We start from the raw sequence: 18,944 nt of genomic DNA, 5'->3' as shown, positions 1-18,944 counted from the left end.
GCTTGCCTTTTACTGGATGAACTTACTTAACCTTCCTGAACCTTTGTTTCCTTATTCCTTACAAGAGCTTAATTAGGGGCGGCGCCTGGGTGGTTCAATCAGTTAAGTGCCTTCAGCTCAGCTCATGATCTTCTAGGTCCCTCAGTGGGCAGTCTCCTTCTCTCTGCCCTCCCCACCACTTGTGCTGTCTCTCTTTCAAATAAATAAATCTTTTTTGTAAAAAAAAAAAAAAAAAAAAAAAAAGCTTAATTACATTTACCCGTGGGGTTGTAGTTCATTCAACAAGTGCCAGGTGCTGTGCTAAGCTGTAGCAATAAAATGATAAAAGAAATGTGGCCCCTGCTCCCCTGCAATTTAAAGTTTATTTTTTTTTTAAATTTTATTTATTTATGATAGGCACACAGTGAGAGAGAGAGAAGCAGAGACATAGGTAGAGGGAGAAGCAGGCTCCATGCACCGGGAGCCCGACGTGGGATTCGATCCCGGTCTCCAGGATCGCGCCCCGGGCCAAAGGCAGGCGCCAAACCACTGCGCCACCCAGGGATCCCTACAATTTACAGTTTAGTGATGTTTTCTTCTTATAATGAATCTTAATGGATTAATTGATTTTTAATTAACTGGAATGGACTGAAGTGGATTTTTCCCCCAGTTTTATTGATATAAAATTGACATATGATGGTGGTTTAAAGAAAGTACAAAGCTGCACCAATGAATAAATTAGAAGTTAAGGGCTCTGAAAAAGGAAACCCCTGAGATCTGAAGGGTGTGTAGACGTTAACTGTACAGAAAGGAAATAGCAGTGGAAGGTGCTTAAGAGAGTTAAAAATTCAAGTGCCCCAAGGTAAAAATCACTAGTAGGTAGGCATGATTCTAAGCACCTTACTTGTATTATCCCACTTAATCATAACAACTCTGTGAGGTACATTCGTACTATCATTACCTCCATTTCTCAAAGTGGAAACTGAGGCAAACAGAAAAGTAAGTTGCCCAAAGTCATTTAGCTTTCGAGTACTGGAGGCAAGATTCTAGGCCAGGCAACCAGGCCGTATTCTACTGTGTGCCATGCTACGCAATGAATGGTGGCTACTACAGGCACTTGCGGATTGGAGAGGGTGGGGAAGAGGAAGCCATGGTTGGAAGAGGGAACTGAAAAAAAAAAGGATAAAGTGTGTTAAGCCACAAGAGAGAAGAGTTCAGCGGTGAATTAGTCCGTCTACGAGCATGGGAAGGACTGACTGCACTTCAAGTTCCGAACGGCTACGCAGGAGCCGCACGCGGGCCCGACGGCCTTTGCTAAAAAGCAGCCGCGCTGAGAATGAGCCCCGTGTGGTTGGCGCGCACCAGGCGCGCTGCCTGCGTAACTAGATAGAGCTGACGGACGACGCCCCGCCACACGCCGCTCGGCTCCCCGCGGCAAACGGATCGCTTCTTGGCGGACAGTACAGTGCAAAGCAGGGAAAGTCAGCGTGCACGCGCACGCGGCACTCTCTGCCAAGGGTCCGGGGACTTTCCCCTAGGCGCAAGCAAGGAACAAGTCCTCCGTCTGTAGCCTAGGAAACAGGCCTTCAGCACGCGCTGCGGAGCCCGGTGCACGTGCTGCGCTTTTAAGGTCCAGGAGAGTACCCATTTTTTGATTAGGGTGAATAGGTTAGTGACATGAAAAACCAAATCCGTGTTCCAGCACAATCTTATAAGGTTATAGGCTTCTAAAAGCATTCTGGCTAATAGGATCCCTAAATAGATAAGAAATGATTTCATTTAAGAAAGTTGGGCCCAAGTCCTATGCTAATAAGCTGCCCCGCCCACACACCAAATGGGCGTGACCTCCCAGCGCGTCCGGGAGCGGGACCCACGCGCCGCCCCGCGTGCGCATGCGTACTGGGGCTCCCGGCCAACCCTGGCGCCGCCGGGGCCTTCATTCTGTGGTCCGCCATGGCGGGCTCGTTCTGGCTCGCGGGTTTGCTGGGGCTGCTACTTGTGTCGGCACTGCCCGGGGTCCTCGGAGACCGCCCCAGCCCCGACCTCCGGGCACAGCCAGGTATCAGCGAGGGCTGCTGGAGGGAGGCTAGGACTGCCCCAGGGTCCCAGGCCCCAGCTCTGCTGACCCGCCTCTGCCGTCCTCTGCAGGGGACCCCGCCCAGGTCGGCCCGGAGGCCAAGGAACCGCGGCGGCCGTCGCCGCCCAAGGACCAGCGAGAACGGGCCAGGGCGGGAGCTCTGCCTTTGGGGGCGCTGTACACCGCAGCTGTCGTGGCTTTTGTGCTGTACAAGTGTTTGCAGGTGCGGGACGACCAGGGGTGGGGATGCCCCGGGCCTGAATCTCCCATGGGGGCGCTATGGTACCGTGAACAAGACACATCTCTTCCGTCGGTCTGTAAAAACGAAGACCGTAGTTCTTGACTCTCCAACACTAGGGGGTTATTTTGAGCATCCAGCGAGGTAGCAGATGTGAAGAGCCGTTGGTAAACTGTCAACAAATAATGACCACCACATTTAATGCTCCCAACAGTCCAATGGAGAAGTTAAGTCATTTGCTCAAAGTCACGCAGACCTAGTAGTAACTGGTAGGGCTGGGACTTAAACCCGGCAAGTAAGTGTCCGTGTTACAAAAGTGTGGCTCCTGGTAAGATTCCAGTCTTGATACACTGTTGATTGCTATGGCCACAGTATTCAAGGCACCTGTCTTATGTTCTTAGAAAGGAGGCCTTGAGATACAAACTGACAGTACATTTTAGTGTATCGAAATGATTGAAATGAAAAGTGATACCTTCCACGCTGTCTTCAACCCTGGCCCGACTACTTATTTGCATTGGGAAATAGAAGGCTGAACCAATTTGGAGATATGAAATTAAAAGGGAGAGCTAATCATGATTCCAAATAGACTTGACAAGTTAGGATGGGGGACTGGATTTGATGGTGAAGTTTAAAGAGAATCGATAATAAACTATTTGTGGACCCCCGTACTATCCGGAAGAAACTTAATTTAGCGGTTTAGTAGTTGAATAATAAAGTTCACTTGTGTATGGTGACAACCCACTTCCCCAGTCAATGCAAGGAACACGTAGTGCACCTCGTCTTCTGATCAGAACAGTCCTGGAGAGTTTTATTCTCTTCTGGGCACTACTTTTAAGAATACTACATGCCCAGTAGAACAACCAGAGAAAACCATGTCAAATGAGCGCTCACTGAATAAAATTGGTAATATTAAACCAGAAGAGACCTGGGGAAGGGGAGTGAGCAAGGACTATCATCTTCAAATTCCTGAGTGGCTATCACGTTGAAAAGATCTTTGGAAGGCAACATGGAAGGTGTACAAAGGAAAAATTTTGGCTTTGTATACAAACTAACAGCCAGAGCTTTATCAAACAGGAGAGCTGCTCATTCCTGGGAGTATTTCATTAGACTGAACGACCATATATGTGGGGCATAGTGACATGTTGCTTCAGGTCCCAGGTGAGGAGCTAGACTAGATGTAATTGTGATTCTCTAAAAACTCCATAGCTTTCTCTAATTGAAATTCTCCTCCCCCTCTCACTGGCTTGGAGACTGAGGTGATGGGGAAGCTTGTTGCAGTCTAGCCCTCTCTTTCTACAACAGGGGAAAGATGAGGCTGCAGTTCTCCAAGAGGAGGCAGGCAAGAAGGAATCATTGCAGTCAGGTAGGTTTTGCACAAGTCTGTGTTTGGTAGGGGGTCAGGGGGGCAGCAGAAGGTATAAATAACCATTGCTCTCCTTTTCTCCTTCACCCCCAGAGCAACAACTGGCCCAGCTGACACAACAGCTGGCCCAGACAGAGCAGCACCTGAACAATCTGATGGCCCAGCTGGATCCCCTTTTTGAGCGGTAAGAGCAATGACCCTGTGGCCAGGGGAACTTGTGATAGGTGGAAGAGGGGGGGACAGAGATTAGGTAGCTGCTGAGTAGGTATTTCTACAGTGTGACTACCCTGGCTGGAGCCCAGCAGGAGCTTCTGAACATGAAGCTTCAGACCATCCACCAGCTGTTACAAGAGAGCAAGCCAAATAAGGGTGTGGACGTTCCAGAACCAGGTAAAGGGTTGGGAGGAGAGAGTCGGGTGGGGGTAGAGACTGTCTCTGAGATAGGAATATCCCTGATCTTTCCCCTCACAGAGGCCAGCATACCCTTTCCTGAGGACTCATGTATAGAGGAGGAGAAGGAGGAGGCTGGTGACAGTCAGGCCTGGGAGGAGCCCTTAAACTGGAGCACGGAGACAAGAAATCTAGCTAATCCCTGGGAAGTGGAGCAGGGGCTAAGGAGAAGATGCAACAAGGCTGTGGGAAGGACTGCAGGCACAGCCCCCGCCAAGGAGAAATGACAGCTGGAGGTTTAGTAAAACAGAGTCTGTTCTTGTGACTGGATAGTCCTGTGTGCTTTTTCATTCCAACTGGTCATACACACACCCATACTAGGTGCCCAAGAACAACTGGGCCTTCTTGAAAAGCTTCCCTTATTAGGATAAAAAGAGGCCACCTTCCAGTGTGAGAGCTGAGAGATAGAGGGAGCTCCAGCTCTTTTCCTTGTACTCCTGAGGCCACCATCATGCCAGCCTTCAGGGCACAAAAACCTCTCCTCATATCGTAGAGCTGAGACAGAAAAGCCTTTCCAAAAAAGGGAAGAAAAAAAAAACATTTTACTAAAATCCAATGGAAAAATAAATTATAGAAAATGCATACAATGTAAAAACATCCACGTTTACAAAGGTGCAGTCTTGATAAACAATCAGCCATAGAGCCAGCACCGAGGTGACCAGTCCTGAATCCCCTCATCTGTGTTGGAGGGGCTGGTTCAGCAGAGCTTCCACGGGGTCAGACTCGGTTTCCTGATTCTCAGGGGCTGGTCACATGAGCTGCCATGGCTTGGTCCCAAGCAAACACGAAATGACCCTTCTCAACACCATGAAGGATCTGTTTCATTTAGTTAGTGGTGAAGATTTCTCTGTATTCTTGACTTTGACCTACCCCTCAAGTATCCTGGGTTCTGGAATTTTAAGATTCTTCTAGTTCTTCTGACTACTGTGGAGAGAAGACAATCCGTTTAGGCACTGGCAAGAGCACTCTACTCAGACAAAATCACCTCTGGTATTGGGGGTGGAGTGGCCCAACAGATGTAACACCTGAGACAGGATTAAACTGCTCTCTTCTTGCCCACAGGCCTCTTCACAGCACTCATTCCTGAGGGAACTCACCTGATGGCCAAAGTCAAACTGTGGTGCCAGCGCAACAGCTCCTCCTGGTCAGTGCACATAAGCAGTAGCTTCTCGTGGGGAAAGGACAGCTAGGGAGAAATCACCTCTTAGTGCATGGCTCAGAAAGGTCCAGGCTAAAGCTGAAGCCCTTGCTGTTTCCATGGAGGGAATTCAGGGCTGAGGTGAGAATTAGACAGGAACAAACCCCAGGCCCCCTGCTATCTCAGTGAAGGTAGCTTAGTTCCTCTGAAGGAGGCCAAGGAGATACATGGGTACACAGGCATTTGAGATCTATTTTGAGCCTCTCCTACCTTACCTAGAGCTCCCACCTATGACTCACACTGAGCAGTCCACCACAGGAGCCTCCTGAGTGGCCAAAGACCCTGTGGAGTTGACACTGGGCCATGGGATAGAGGGCACGGCAGGCAAAGGTGCCACTCTGCAGCAGGTGCAGTGGGGGTCGAGGTTTGGCCATGAGGAGCACGTCAGAGAAGAGGAAGAACATTCGGGGCCGAGGCTCCCCTCGGGGAGGCACTACCAACAGCCAGCCCTGGCGCAGGAACCAGCGACCTGGGGGGGTGGGAGAGCTGTTATTCTGGGGCAGCTCCAGGACCAGGAGCCACGGGAGCAGAAGGAAGGGGAGGCTGAGGAAATGGGGTGCATGTGCTGGCAATAGAGAAAAAGGAGGGCCCAAAAAGAGCAGTTTGAGGACAGGGTGGGGGTGAGGGGGCAGGGGGAGAGGAGAGTGTGCAGACTACCTGAGGTGAGCCCTTTTGCCTGGCGGCCACTGAGCAAAGCCTGAATGCGCTGGAGGTGCTGGTCATTCCTCTGTCTCTGACCAATGCTGTGGACTCTCTGGGCAGTCTCACTTATCAGCCGGGCAGCCCCTGGAACAACATCCCCCGCCTCCCTCCCAGCACAGCTTGGACTTTGGCTGACTGAGGGTGGTGACAGGCTATTCTGGAGGGGACCAGGGTGAGGGTGGAAGACAGGGACACACCAGACCTTGCTGGAGGTCAGATTCAAAAAGGGACGCAGGGGAGGCAGCCTCTCCTCAGTGTTTCAGGGAGTGAGAACGTACGTGTGAGCTGCTGGTGGTCAGGGCTGCTGGGAACTGTATTTTCAGCCAAAGCCACGACAAGATTCTCATACCTGGAATTAGACCACTGGAAGTCCACAAGCGGAAAGCAGAGCTGGGCAGCATTCCTTCCGCCTGACATACAGAACGCTCCCCACACATAATTCAGTTGCAAAGCCAGGAAGGCTCTGCTTCAGATTGTGTCCCCCACCTCTTTCATCTGAGACTCAGAACTTGGGCTCACACCACATGGCCCTCTTCCACCCCACACTGCAGAGTCAGCAACCTGACTGCAGGCTCCTTAACATCCCCCCCCCCCCCCCCCCCCCCCGAACAGAAACCTAAGCTAGGCGGACCTCTCATCTCAACAAACTCTCCCACGCCTGCTTGTCACTAGCTCTATTATTGCCCCCCTCACTGCAGTGCAGAGTTCCACATTCCTAGCTAAGGGCCTGAGGCTACAGACCCCAGCTACTCCAGTGAGTTCACACTTAATCTTGTAAGAGGCTTTTTAGGAGCAGTTTGTCCCAGGAGAGAGGCAATGGGACAGAAGCCATAAACCCCACAAAGCTGAGAGCAGCAATCCTATAGACTCAGAAAAGAGAAGCTGGCTGAGGCCAGGTGAGTTTACTCACTGCTGGAGTCTCTGCAGAGGTAGAGGGAGCAGGTCCTGAAGACGAAGGCTCCCAAACTCAGGGCGGCCTTCCTGAAGTTGCACAAACCTCCGGAAACGTTTGTTCTTCTTTAGCTGCTCCTGGAGTGACGGGGAAAGGGTTGGCAGCCACAGAGAGAGAAGCCACTCTCTGTGTACACATGCTCAGCCCTCTGTAAGCTGTGTGCTCTTGAGAGAACCCCGACAGTGAACCCAGACGAGGGGGGGACCCACAGGGTGCTATGCATGTGGCAACAGTATGAAGTTTGGATCACTAGAGGAAGGGGCAATGCGCAGGGCAAGAGGGGAAGCACTCAAGATTATCTCCAGGTTACCTGCAGGGTGGTCCGGGACTTCTCTGCGTTGGCAGCGAACTGGGTGTAGAGCTCAAGGTGGGGGCAGAAGCTTTCCAGCCCCTGTCCCCAGTGCCCTCCTTCGAGGTAGGGAAGCAGGTCTCTGCGTGGGTGAGGACAAAGACCGGTCCCACACCTACCCAAGCACCAGCTCATTTAATTCTCATAACCTTGCCCTGAAGGTAGTGCTACTACCCCATTTTACAGATGAAAGCTGAGGCAGGTGAAGGCACTGGGCCAAGACCACAGGTGAGGTTACTGGCAGGCTCCGCACAGGAGTCTGGGTCCCCCCACTCCAAGCTCGAGCACCGCCAGAGAGCAGGGCCCTCCCTCCCCTCTGACCCCGCGCCCCTTCTACTCACTGGCTGGCGCCGTAAATGAGCTCCCAGGGCCCAAAGAGGGCGTGGCGCTCGGCCGCTCGCAGGGTGCCCTTGGCTCTCAGAATCCCCACGAAGTACTGCAGGAGGAGAACACCGCTACCCAGGCTGCAGGGAGAGCGCTGACGCCGCGCCGCCAGGAACTGCGGGACGCCTGCGCGCTCTCCGTGCTGGCGGACAGCCCCGGGCCCGCGCGCCGGGGTCCCCGACCTCGCAGAGACCCTCCCGTCCCCGGGGCCCCCGCCCCATACGGGAGGGCGAGCGCCGCCGCACCGTGGCCACCAGCCCCAGCTGTTCCTGGTAGCGCCGCTCGGACTGCAGCAGCTCCCGGGCAGTGCAGGTGCGCTTCCGCTCCCAGCGGGCACGCTGCTCTTGCACCGGGCACCGTCCGCCGGCGCCCGACGTCTCCATGCCCAGCTGACCAGGCTTCCCGCCGCGGCCCGCCGGAGATTCAAATCCCAACCGCTCCGGGGGCGGGGCCGGCGGGAGGAGTGCGCCCCCTGGCGCCGGGAGGCTGAACGCAGGCCGGAGCGTGCGCGGGGGCCCGCCGACCCGCACCGAGTCTCCGCCGTTAAGGCCTCGCCCCGCCGCCAGGGCGGCGCTGTCGGGGCGCGAGGCCGGCTCAGGCAACGCCGAGTGGGGCAGGAGGGGTTAAGTCCCCCTGTGGCGTGGAGCGAAGTTGGGGCAGCCGTCTGGACCTCGAGTCAGGAGATTTGGGAGTGCAGACACCAGGGGGCCTCAGTGTCCCAGGTGTAAAATTAGGAAGGGGGCAATCATTATGGTATGTATTTTGTTTTTGGGTTTTTTTTTGTTTTGTTTTGTTTTATGGTATGTATTTTGTCCTGGGCCTGCGCCAAACTCTGGGGCACAATTGTCCCCACTGCTTTCACTACTAGGAAACCTCACAAGTCACAAGGTTTGAAATATTTTGGCCCTCAGACAGAAGTCAATAGGTTTTACGTTACTAAGTCGTTTTCTCTTTTCATACTGATCCCAAACCTGACAGCCAATTAGCTCCTGGTCAGCAAACGTCAATAACTAACGTGGGGGTTGGAATTGCTGTAATTCTGGTCAAAGGCTAAAGCTTGGAGTCGATTAGTCTGTGCTACCCAGTCAAAGATAAACGGACCTGATCCTCCTTAGTTAGGTCTTTCGAAAAATTGGTAGTAGTCCTGGAGGGTAAATTGGCAGTGCCATTTTGTCAGTATGTATGAGAAGTCTTAAAATGTGCTTACTCTTATCCTAGCAATTCCATTTTTAGGGATGCATCCAAAGAAATAGATATGTGGACAAAAAAATATATATCAGGATGGATTGTACAGTGATGTTTGTAACAATAGGAAACTGGAAACCATCTAAATGTCCAGTGGTAGAGAATGGGCTAGGAAAGTTATGGTGAGAAAAAAAAAAAAAAAAGGAAAGTTATGGTACAGCTATTTGAAGGAATAATATGAAGGCATTAAAAATGATGTAAAAAAAAAAACCCTATCAATATGGAAAAACATACAAAACATATTGCCAAGACCAAAAAAAAGTAAGGCTAACAAAGATGTTTGTACAATATGATCCCATTTATGTATAGCATACATAGGACTGGAAGGATAAACAATCAAGAGGTTGTGTTTGTTATCTCTGGGTGATGGGATTGAAGTTAATGCACTCTACAAATATTTTTTTTAAGCACCTAACCTAGGCCAGGCACAAGATCACTGAGGTTAAAAGGGTGATTGGGACAAATACAGTGCTTTTTAAATTTTCCTTATGTTTTTCTGCTTTTCCCAAGTTTTGTGCTTAAGCATGAATGCATTACTGTTTAATTAGGAAAAAAAATACTATTAAACACCAAAATGTTAAGAAACCTTCAGGCCTCGCATTCCTACCACAGTGAACTCCTAAGAATTTGGACCCCATGACAAGAACCAGAGTACTGATAGGGTTCTGAAGCCCCTCTAGCTCTCTGACATTCTAAGAATTCTAAGGAGAAATGCTGGACTTAGATCAGGGAAAAACAATATGGAGAGTTGGAGGTGGAAAGAGAAAGTTTGGGTGAGACTGTACCTTGGACTCAGGTTACAAGGAAGCTGGTGATAACCTTGTAGGCCGACTGGTTATACTGTCTCAAGTGAATGTGGGGCAGTCCACACTAAGGGTTCAAGGGTGGAAGGGGGCATATAATCCCATAGTAGTCAGTATCACCATGAGTCTCTTCTGCAGCCCTGGGATGAGCAGAAACATGGCCCTAAATGCCTGAAGACACAGACTCTAATGACCAAAGAGTTGGCTATAAATGCCGCAGAGGTGATGCATCAGGCAGGGTGTGCCCCAGTCAGTTGGTCCTGAGGACACCATGTCCCAACCTGGGGAGGGTCAGGGAACAAGACTCTGGGAACTCAAACCTGTTTTAGAGTTTGGCAGGCTCCCAGCTGCAAAGGCAAGATCCAGGGTCAGAGTCTCTATTCCCCACCCAGACCAGAAACACACACACACAGAAACAGAGCACTTATGAAAGAGCACCATGGAGAATGGCGTTTGGAAAATTAAAAGGCTGAAACAGAGACACCTGCACATAGACACAGATCTGGGCTCTGAAATACTAAAAGCAAGTGAGATGGCAGGCAGATGTGTGGACATAATAGAGCACTGCAGAGAAGTGTACCAGGGGATCCTGACAGAGACCTAAAAAGGAAAACGATGGAAATAGGAAGAATACTTGGAAAGAGGGAAAATGAAGTAAAGCTAGGATGGATCTTGGAGAAAGATCTCTGCACATACAGACTCCAGACTCCACTTAGCATGGGGCTTCTGTCTTCTGTGCTTTCCATGACCTCTTCCACCTCAACTAGATTAGTCATTACCACATTCTGTCTTGTCCAGGTCTGTCCGATTCAGATATTACCATGTACCTTCCATATGTCAGTGTCTAACCAAGGTGCTGACATCACCACTGACCCAGACAATGAGCTGATCTTCCACATTGCACACTGGATCAGATTTCCATGGATGGCTCTTAATTTGACTCCAGAAATAGCAACCTAGATTGTTAGGCTGACTGCCTCCCTGGAGGATAGCAGTTATTCAGCTCTGTGCAAGTTTTGGTATGAAGTATGACAGTTAACCTGACAAGGCAGATAATTTGGGGTGCCGTAAAAACATGACGTCATGCTTTTGGAACAGATGTGATTTGACAAACACAAGTCATTGACAATGAGCTCCCTGAGGGCAGGTTTGGTTATTCAGTCAATTTGGTTTTTCTCAAGTCCTGGCAAGGTGATCTGCAGAGAGAAAAATGCTCAATAATGGTTGGTGAATAAAAGACTTAATCAAATACTGGACCCTGCCCTTAATGGAGCTCAAGACTATTAGAGCAGATAAAATGTCATAAATCACCATAATATAAGTTGGATGATGGGCAAGGTTATTAGCAAGTGCAGGCAAAGAACTGTGGTGGTTCAGCGGCACCAGAAATCTCTTCCATGGTAGAGAGTGGAGGAGGTGGCTTTTGAGCTGAGTCTTGAACCATAGAAGGGATTTAGACAGAAGAGAGAGTAAAAATCATTAACAGGGTAGTGGGTACACAAGTACCCATTCATGACAGTGGAGGCTGGCTGGGGCATTCAAGTGGGGTCCTTGGGCCTCCGCTCTGCCAGGCATTATCTCTTTAGATAAGAGATCAGTACAGTTCCCGGGGAGGAGTGAGGTAGCAGGAGCCACCCTGAAGCTAGGGGCTAATTCTCAACAAAATTAGAAATACTTCAATATATTTCTCCAATCCATACAACCATACGGGTGCATATCTACTGAATGTTAGCCCCAGCTAGGAACTTCCTGAGATGGTCTTACTTTCTTCTGGTTTGTTGAAACCATAGGGACCTTACTATAATGTGAGCTACAGAACAGTAGAGGCTGTCCTCTAGTTCAATGCTGCATCCCTACGGCTTAGAACAGTTCTTGGAGGGTTGGAGGAGGCTCAATAAATGTTTCTCAAATGAACAGGCATACTGGGAACCCCAAGCCCATTCTTGGGGTCCTTTCACTCTTCTCCTTGCCCTTGCTCTCCCCCAGCCCTCAGCACAACATAATATGAGAACTGGATTCCGTCATTCTCCTGCACAAGATATCTGATGCCTTTCCTTTGCACAAAATCCCATTCTCCACCTTGTTTTTAGCAATTGAACTGCTGCTTTTTCAAAGCCCTGATCATATTTTGCCTACTTATGTATTACTTTCTTAGGCAGAATTAATCTCTTTCCCCTGAATATTGTGATAGTGTTTGCCCTCACTCACTAGACAGTGAGATCCTTAGGACAGGGACTGTATCTTATTCATTTCTATACCTTTAGTCCATAGCCTAATGCTGGACATAGTAGATGCTAAATAAATATTTGTTAAATATAAGACTGAATGGTATTCCCAGCAGTGAGAACTAGATGAACAAAGGGGGTTAAAGGTCTGGGGGAAAAATTAATACTTTAATTTGGCTGGAATATGAGGGAGAATAGTAGGAAGCAGCTCCCCCAACAAGCTCTAGTCAACTACAGGAAGAAGATGGGCAGGTGGAAGCCAATGAAGGTTTTTGAGAAGAGGTGTAAAAATGTGATGAAAAATAAATTTACTTTAAAATATCACCGTTCCTCTCCTATATACACTGTTTTTCATTTATACTCAGATTTGCCTCCCATCTACCTATCTGTCCACCCACTCCCAGGCTTCCCCAGCAGCTTGTCCTACCCCTTTATCTGGTCTGTGGCTCGGCCAGGGATATATTCATGGGCTGCTTCCCTCTCAGCCAGAGGCTGTGCAGGCCCCAGCTCCCTGTCTTTCCCCTTCTCTGCCTGGGGCTGGGAAGCAGGCCAGGGTTAGCTGAGGCTGGCTGGTGAGCAGCTGGGTGGTGCCAGGGAGAGCCTGTGTAGTGCCAGGTGGTGCCTTGGGTTCCAGGCTGAGCCTATGACCCCGATAACCTCCTGCCTGTGCATATACCTGCCTCTCACATCCACCCCCATCCAGGTTTTGGTATCGGGGAAGGGGCACAGGGCCAGGCAGACCCACGGGACTTTGGCTCCATCTCTACAAAAGGGCCCTCTGTGAGTCAGCCTGCTCCCCTCCAGGCTTGCTCCTCCCCCACCCAGCTCCTGTTTCCAATGCACGTACAGCCCGTACACACCGTGTCTGGGACACCCCACAGTCAGCCGCATGGCTCCCCTGTGCCCCAGTCCCTGGCTCCCTCTGTTGATCCCAGCCCCTTCTCTGGGCCCTGGTGTGCAACTGCTGCTGATACTGCCACTCCTGGTGCCTGTCCATCCCCAGAGCCTGTCCCGGATACAGGGGACACCCGGGTTGGGAGGAGATTCATCTGGAGAGGATGATCAATTGGATGAGGAAAACCTACCCAGTGAAGAGGATCCACATGGAGAGGAGGACCTGCCTGGAGAGGAGGACCCACCTGGAGAGGAAGACCCACCTGGAGAGGAGGACCCATCTGGAATGAAGACTGAACCAGGAAAAGAGGACTCTCTGAAGTTAGAGGATCTACCTACTGTTGAGGTGCCCAGGGACACCCCAGGCTCCCAGAATAATGCCCACAGGCACAACAAAGGTAAGTGGTCATCAGCCCTCCAAGTCTAGGCTCCAGGAGGTTTGTCCTCCAGGTGCTCAACCCTAGCCCAGGCAGGGATTATTCAGTGAAGGAAAGGAGCCTGTACACTGACAGTAGCCTTTCCCATCCCCTTGGGATCTCATGCCACTAAACACCCCTCTCCCCCCTTTCAGAGCTAGAAGGGGATCTGTGGGGAGACAAAAAAGCACAGATGGAGAGAGGTGAGCAGGAAGAGACGAAAAAGAAAGGCGGAGGTTGGAGAGGAGAAAGAGATGAGGAAAATGGAAAGAGATATGAGGAGAGAAGAAAGAATATGAGGGGAGAGAAGAAAGATGGTAGCAGGGTGGGTAGCAGTGGAAGAGCCAGGAGGGCTTGTAGAGATCATCGCATCCCCAGTCTACAGATGAGGAAAGCGAGACTTAGGAAGAAGGAATAGTAAGTAGGGGAACCTGGTTTTTTGACTGAGAAACCAAGAGACTCAGAAATGAGGAACCCTGGGAAGGGAGTTGGAGACAGGGAGAAAGGGAAGAGGGTCTATTGTTTTGGGCCTGGGGACCAAACCCCTTTCCCCACCCCACCCCCCACTTTACAGACTAAGACAAGGTTGCAAACTGGTATCTCTGGGGCCTGTAGGATCTTTGATCTACCAAGCTATGGTGTTATGTTTGGTTGCAATCTGTTGTGCTTTATACCTGGCCACCTAAGGCATTCCCGTTACCTCCTATGCCCCTGTCAAGGAGGGGAACGCACCTCCTTTTGGCCGCTGGGGAGGGACTGGGCTTAAATATGGGCTTTCCGTCCTTCTCACTTATGCAGGGGATGACCACAGCCATTGGCGCTATGGAGGTGAGACACCCAACCTGGGCACCCTGCTCTGCCGACCTGACCCCCCAGAACTTTGGTTCCCGGGCGTCCCACCCACTGCACCCGCCTGCCAGTCCGCAGCACGGCCCGCTGCCCTCTCGGTGCACAGCCCCGATTCCTATTTCCCGCCCGATGCCTTCTCACTGCACCCTCTCACTCTCTACCCCGCTTCCCTAACCCGCCCTGATCTTGTCACCAGACTTCCCGTCCACACTCTCTCGCTCCAGGAGACCCGCCCTGGCCCCAGGTGTCCCCAGCCTGCGCGGGCCGCTTCCAGTCGCCCGTAGATATCCGGCCCCGGCTCGCCGCCTTTTGCCCGGCGCTGCCGCCGCTGGAGCTCGTGGGCTTTGAGCTCCCGCCGCTCCCAGAACTGCGCCTGCGCAACAATGGCCACACCGGTGAGGGGGGTCCCGCCGCGGAGCGGCCCGGAGGGGGCGGAGCCTGTCGGGGCACCCGCGGGGGCCGAGAGCCGGGGCCGGCCACGCCCGCGCCTGGCAGTTAGACACCCCCCACGCCCCCGCCCCCGCCCCCACCCCCACCCCCGGCTCACCTGGCTCTTCCCTCGCAGTGCAGCTGACCCTGCCTCCGGGGCTGGAGATGGCCCTGGGCCCCGGGCGGGAGTACCGGGCCTTGCAGTTGCACCTGCACTGGGGGGCCGCGGGCCGCCCGGGCTCGGAGCACACGGTCGACGGCCACCGTTTCCCAGCCGAGGTGAGCGTGCGGCGGCGAGGCCAAGGGGGACGCTGGGCGGGGGGGCTTGCCCACTTCTACCCTCCGTTTCTCTCCAGATCCACGTGGTTCACATCAGCACTGCATTTGCCAAAGTTGAGGAGGCCTTGGGACGCCCGGGGGGGCTGGCCGTGTTGGCCGCCTTTCTGCAGGTACCAGCGCTGGACACCCCTATTCCCTGCTTCCCCACGCCACGCCCCAGGGCTCAGTGTAGCTTGACCTGGGAGACCCCATCCTAACACACTCACCCTGGCACCTGGCAGGCCTCATTCAGTCATTAATTCATCCAACACGCACTGTGAGCCAGGCACTGAGCCACACAAAGGACTCAGAAACCCTGGCTCCTTGACTGTAAGGAGCCCACACCCGGTGGAGGCAGCTGACAATGAAAGGCACATAGGGAGGGCACACACATAGCAGAGGTGGTCAGAAGAAAGTTCCCAGAGGTCAGACTTGAAGCCTGCAGTAGTGGGAAGGAAAGGGAGATATTCCATGCAGAGCCAACATTATATGTGGACTATGATACACTCAGGGAATGGCAGGTGGAACAGAAGGGACACCAGGAAGAGGAGTTTCTTAAATACTCCTATAACTCATAATTTCCGCTTTGTGAAATGCAGTAAAGCCTAGAGAAATATTTAGTGACCTCTTTGGGGCCTGTAACAATCAGGGCTACCTACATAGTGATTAGAAGAGACTAGTAAAATGCAGGGATGATGGAGAGATACCTTCTAGGCTCAGTCACTGCCTAACTGACTCTTTAACGCCAGCCTCACAGCACAAAGTTCAGAGAAGGCATCTGAGATAGGATGTCCTTGCTCCAAAACTCAAACACATGAACTCTTAAGGTGAATGTAGAGGAAATGAGAATACAAAAGTTATTATGGTTTTCTGTGGGGAGACCATGAGTGTGTATGTGGAGGTAGGATCAGTGAGACTGGAAAAGATAGCAGGACCCAGGTCACAGTCAAGTGGCCCATCTTCCTGCTTCTCCAATTTGCCATTGAAACCAAGCAGGTTAGGTCAGTAACCTGCTAGAGTAAATCGACCAAGTAGTAATACACAAGATTGTATGTTCTCTCCGCATCCTCAGAGCTGAGAAACGGGAGGAGTTTGCAAAGCCCACCTCACCTTCAGGCCTCCAGCCATAGCCCTAGATGCCTATAAGAACCTGTCTTGTACTGTCATTTCCCAGGAGGGTCCAGAAGAAAACAGTGCCTATGAGCAGTTGCTGTCACATTTGGAAGAAATCACTGAAGAAGGTGAGTTTGTTGGTCTGGCCACTGTCCTCAATACCCTTGTTCATAAAGAACTGTCCTTGGGAAGTCTCAGGAGTGAGAATGGATGATTGGCTCCCTCCCACAGGAAGGGAAACAATGTGTGAAATGACTGACTATGACCTTGACAATAACTATAAAGCTGAGCAGAGGCCCACAAGCTTTATGGCTAAAAACCAAGACAGACAAAAACCCCACTTCACCCCCCTAAAAAAAACCCCAAACCCCACAAAACCCAAAATCAAACAAAAACCAATAAAAGACACAAAACACGACCAAAAAAAAAAAAAAAGTGTTTGAAATTTCAGAGGTTGAGTCTGGGGAGCAAAAATATTTCTGAAAACGATTTCTCCTTAATAAGCATCAAATATTTTAAATTTGTACTTTTGTTGGGAATATTTCCCTTCTCAGCCACTCTGAGTTATTTTAAATCTCACTACTCTACTTACATTTTACTGAACTAGAGGAACTGTGCTTTTGAGTTTTTGTGTGTTTTTTATGGTTTCAAATGTCTATATTTGTTTACAAGCTATTCAGCTCATTTTTCCTTTTGATTCATTTGGGCTTAAATCCATAGTGCAGCTTGTTATCGTAGGAGGCAAAGTAAGAGTGAAGACTCAGGCAGGACCTAGGGAGAACTTCTTTCACTCTGTGAAGACTCATGGCACTTTCTTATGAGTTATGTCTTGTGCTGAGTTATGGGAAGGGACACAGTGAAGAAAGAGGTGGTCTCAGGAAGTTGCATCAGCATGGCTTCTGGGAGATGAAGTTGTACCCCTATACCCCAAAGCTTTGGAGAGAAGCAATCTAGGTGGGATTCCAGCATAGGTCCTCTCCACAGACTCAGAGACTTGGGTCCCAGGACTGGATGTATCCGCGCTGCTGCCCTCTGACCTCAGCCGCTACTTCCGCTATGAGGGGTCTCTAACCACACCCCCCTGTGCCCAGGGGGTCATCTGGACTGTGTTCAACCAGACAGTGAGGCTGAGTGCTAAGCAGGTGGGGCTGGGGCATGGTGTCCACACAGGGGATGTGGGGGAAAGGGGTATAAGGATGAGATCAAGGTGCATAAACAGAGGAAGTGGCCATATGGGGGATGTGGGGGACATAGCGGGTGAAGCCCTGGGTGCTGGCTGTGAATAGGCCTGTGACTCTTTCATTTTCTTGTCATGAGCTCACTCCCACTATCTACTGACCTCCCTAGCTCCACACCCTCTCTGGCTCCCTGTGGGGACCTGATGACTCTCGGCTACAGCTGAACTTCCGAGCCACACAGCCTTTGAATGGGCGAATAATCGAGGCCTCCTTCCCTGCTCAAGTGGAGAGCAGCCCCAGGTCTTTTGAGCCAGGTGCAGCTTTGTGGTGACCCATATTGCCATGTTCCCTCCCTCTCCCCCCCACCCCCACCCCAGGTCCCTCATCCTCCCATGTCACTGGTAGTCACAGCCCCTGGTTCTAATGTGTCTTTTTTCTCTTCAGTCCACCTGAATTCCTGCCTTGGTGCTGGTGAGTCTGTGCCCCTTCTCTGGCTCCTGATGCCTTGGTATCATTTAGCCCCAGGGGTAGGACCACCTCTACCCACTCTCCTTTTCTGAAGAACAGACCTCCAACCCCAATAAGACAGTGTCAGATCAAGGGGGAGGGGGTACTCCTATTGTCCCCAGAGCAAGTTGGTTAGAATGAAGCTCCGGGAATCTCTTAGCTTCTTCCTTCCCAAACAGCCTCTTTTATTTTGTTTTTAGGTAAGAAAAAAAGGTGCTTATCTTACTCCTTCTTGTGTATCCACTCCCATCCCTTTGATGACCTCTTCTGGATTCTAACACTGAGGGCAGCTGGAGAATCTGGGGGTCAGAGGTGGGGGATACACTGAAGCAGGCTGAGGGAATCCTACAGACTCCTCTTCACTTTGAGGCAGCCTCTCCTCTTCCTCCAGGTGACATCCTGGCCGTGGTTTTTGGCCTCCTCTTTGCTGTCACCAGCATCGCCTTCATTGTGCAAATGAGAAAGCAGGGAAGGTATACTTATCCTCTTCCTCAGGCACTGCCCCACCTAGCTGGATGCAAATGAACTCATCTTTCTGATTGGGCTTTTGTGTTGTGCAGACTCCGGAATGGGACCAAAGGGAATGTTAGCTATCACCCAGCAGAGGTCACAGAGACTGTTGCCTAGAGGCCTTGGAACTTGGAGAATGTGCAGAGAGAAGCCAACCAGAAGAATCTGAGGGGGAGCTGGAGACTTTGTCCTTTCCTACCCTTTATACCACTTCCTTCTTAAGGTTCAAATATTTTTTTAAAATAAATGTTTCTAATAAAATATATGGAAGGCAGCTTTGTTCCCTAAATCAGGATGATGGTGTATTTATTTCCTATTGCTGCTGCCTTTAACAAATTACCACAAACTGAATGATAATGCAAATTTATCCTCTTAGAGTTCTGGAGGTCAGAAGTCCAAAATGAATCTTCTGGGCTGAAGTTAAGGTGTCATAAGGGCTGGTTCCTTCTGGACACTTTGAAGGGAGGGGGTTTCCTTTTCCAGGTTCTAGAAGCCAAGCATACCTTGGCTTGTGGCCTCTTCCTCAGATCACTCCAGTCTCCTGCTTCCATTGTCATGTCTTACAACTACCTTGGGTCTTACCTCCCTCTTGTAAGAACCATTGTAATTACAATTGGACCTGTCTAGATAATTTAGGATACTCTCCCAATTTCAAAATCCTTAGGTCAATCATGAAATTCCTTTTCCCAGGAAGGTAACATTTCACAGGATTAGGGTGTGGACATCTTTGATGGGGGGGGGGGGGGGGGGGGGCATTACTGCCTA

The 18,944-nt window shown here is 50.9% G+C and overlaps 3 protein-coding genes across 7 annotated transcripts; 2 read left to right on the top strand and 1 right to left on the bottom strand.

Moving 5' to 3' along the window:
• The first annotated feature begins 1,817 nt into the window (after positions 1-1,817).
• Positions 1,818-4,372, top strand: CCDC107 (coiled-coil domain containing 107). Of its 3 annotated transcripts, none has more exons than XM_026013257.2 (6): positions 1,818-2,038; positions 2,128-2,279; positions 3,597-3,657; positions 3,751-3,841; positions 3,935-4,047; positions 4,129-4,372. In XM_026013257.2, exons 1-6 carry the CDS (start codon positions 1,933-1,935, stop codon positions 4,332-4,334), a joined length of 729 nt encoding a protein of 242 aa, XP_025869042.1. In that variant the 5' UTR covers positions 1,818-1,932; the 3' UTR covers positions 4,335-4,372. The 3 variants fall into 3 exon arrangements, with proteins under 3 accessions (XP_025869042.1, XP_025869041.1, XP_025869043.1); XM_026013256.2 differs by having other exon boundaries at positions 1,869-2,038; positions 3,923-4,047; XM_026013258.2 differs by lacking the exon at positions 3,935-4,047 and having other exon boundaries at positions 1,879-2,038.
• Positions 4,373-4,631: 259 nt separating this feature from the next.
• ARHGEF39 (Rho guanine nucleotide exchange factor 39) lies at positions 4,632-8,144 on the bottom strand. 3 transcript variants are annotated; one of them, XM_026013259.2, is made up of 9 exons: positions 7,938-8,144; positions 7,650-7,744; positions 7,270-7,390; positions 6,918-7,036; positions 6,286-6,356; positions 5,963-6,091; positions 5,545-5,774; positions 5,205-5,293; positions 4,632-5,031 (listed from the first exon to the last, which is right to left on the bottom strand). In XM_026013259.2, exons 1-9 carry the CDS (start codon positions 8,073-8,075, stop codon positions 5,016-5,018), a joined length of 1,008 nt encoding a protein of 335 aa, XP_025869044.1. In that variant the 5' UTR covers positions 8,076-8,144; the 3' UTR covers positions 4,632-5,015. The 3 variants fall into 3 exon arrangements, with proteins under 3 accessions (XP_025869044.1, XP_072584071.1, XP_072584072.1); XM_072727970.1 differs by having other exon boundaries at positions 4,632-5,028; XM_072727971.1 differs by lacking the exon at positions 5,963-6,091.
• Positions 8,145-12,753: 4,609 nt separating this feature from the next.
• CA9 (carbonic anhydrase 9) lies at positions 12,754-18,468 on the top strand. Its single transcript, XM_026013290.2, has 11 exons — positions 12,754-13,257; positions 14,074-14,103; positions 14,349-14,519; positions 14,690-14,832; positions 14,910-15,002; positions 16,046-16,112; positions 16,969-17,126; positions 17,332-17,476; positions 17,607-17,633; positions 18,061-18,142; positions 18,230-18,468. Exons 1-11 carry the CDS (start codon positions 12,855-12,857, stop codon positions 18,294-18,296), a joined length of 1,386 nt encoding a protein of 461 aa, XP_025869075.2. The 5' UTR covers positions 12,754-12,854; the 3' UTR covers positions 18,297-18,468.
• The last annotated feature ends 476 nt before the right edge of the window (positions 18,469-18,944 follow it).

The sequence above is a fragment of the Vulpes vulpes genome, chromosome 12 (assembly GCF_048418805.1).
Source record: "Vulpes vulpes isolate BD-2025 chromosome 12, VulVul3, whole genome shotgun sequence".
Lineage (NCBI taxonomy): Eukaryota > Metazoa > Chordata > Mammalia > Carnivora > Canidae > Vulpes > Vulpes vulpes.
This window is presented reverse-complemented; position numbering and strand designations above follow the sequence as displayed.

Coding starts and splice junctions, on each gene's coding strand:
- CA9 (XM_026013290.2), top strand. CDS start 12,855: ATGGCTCCCCTGTGCCCCAGTCCCTGGCTCCCTCTGTTGATCCCAGCC. Junction 16,113..16,968: donor GGAAGAAATCACTGAAGAAG/GTGAGTTTGTTG, acceptor TCCTCTCCACAG/ACTCAGAGACTTGGGTCCCA. Junction 17,477..17,606: donor CCCCAGGTCTTTTGAGCCAG/GTGCAGCTTTGT, acceptor TTTTCTCTTCAG/TCCACCTGAATTCCTGCCTT.
- ARHGEF39 (XM_026013259.2), bottom strand. CDS start 8,075: ATGGAGACGTCGGGCGCCGGCGGACGGTGCCCGGTGCAAGAGCAGCGT. Junction 7,745..7,937: donor AGCTGGGGCTGGTGGCCACG/GTGCGGCGGCGC, acceptor CTCCTCCTGCAG/TACTTCGTGGGGATTCTGAG. Junction 5,775..5,962: donor GGCAAAAGGGCTCACCTCAG/GTAGTCTGCACA, acceptor CCACCCCCCCAG/GTCGCTGGTTCCTGCGCCAG.
- CCDC107 (XM_026013256.2), top strand. CDS start 1,933: ATGGCGGGCTCGTTCTGGCTCGCGGGTTTGCTGGGGCTGCTACTTGTG. Junction 2,039..2,127: donor CGACCTCCGGGCACAGCCAG/GTATCAGCGAGG, acceptor CGTCCTCTGCAG/GGGACCCCGCCCAGGTCGGC. Junction 2,280..3,596: donor TGCTGTACAAGTGTTTGCAG/GTGCGGGACGAC, acceptor TTTCTACAACAG/GGGAAAGATGAGGCTGCAGT.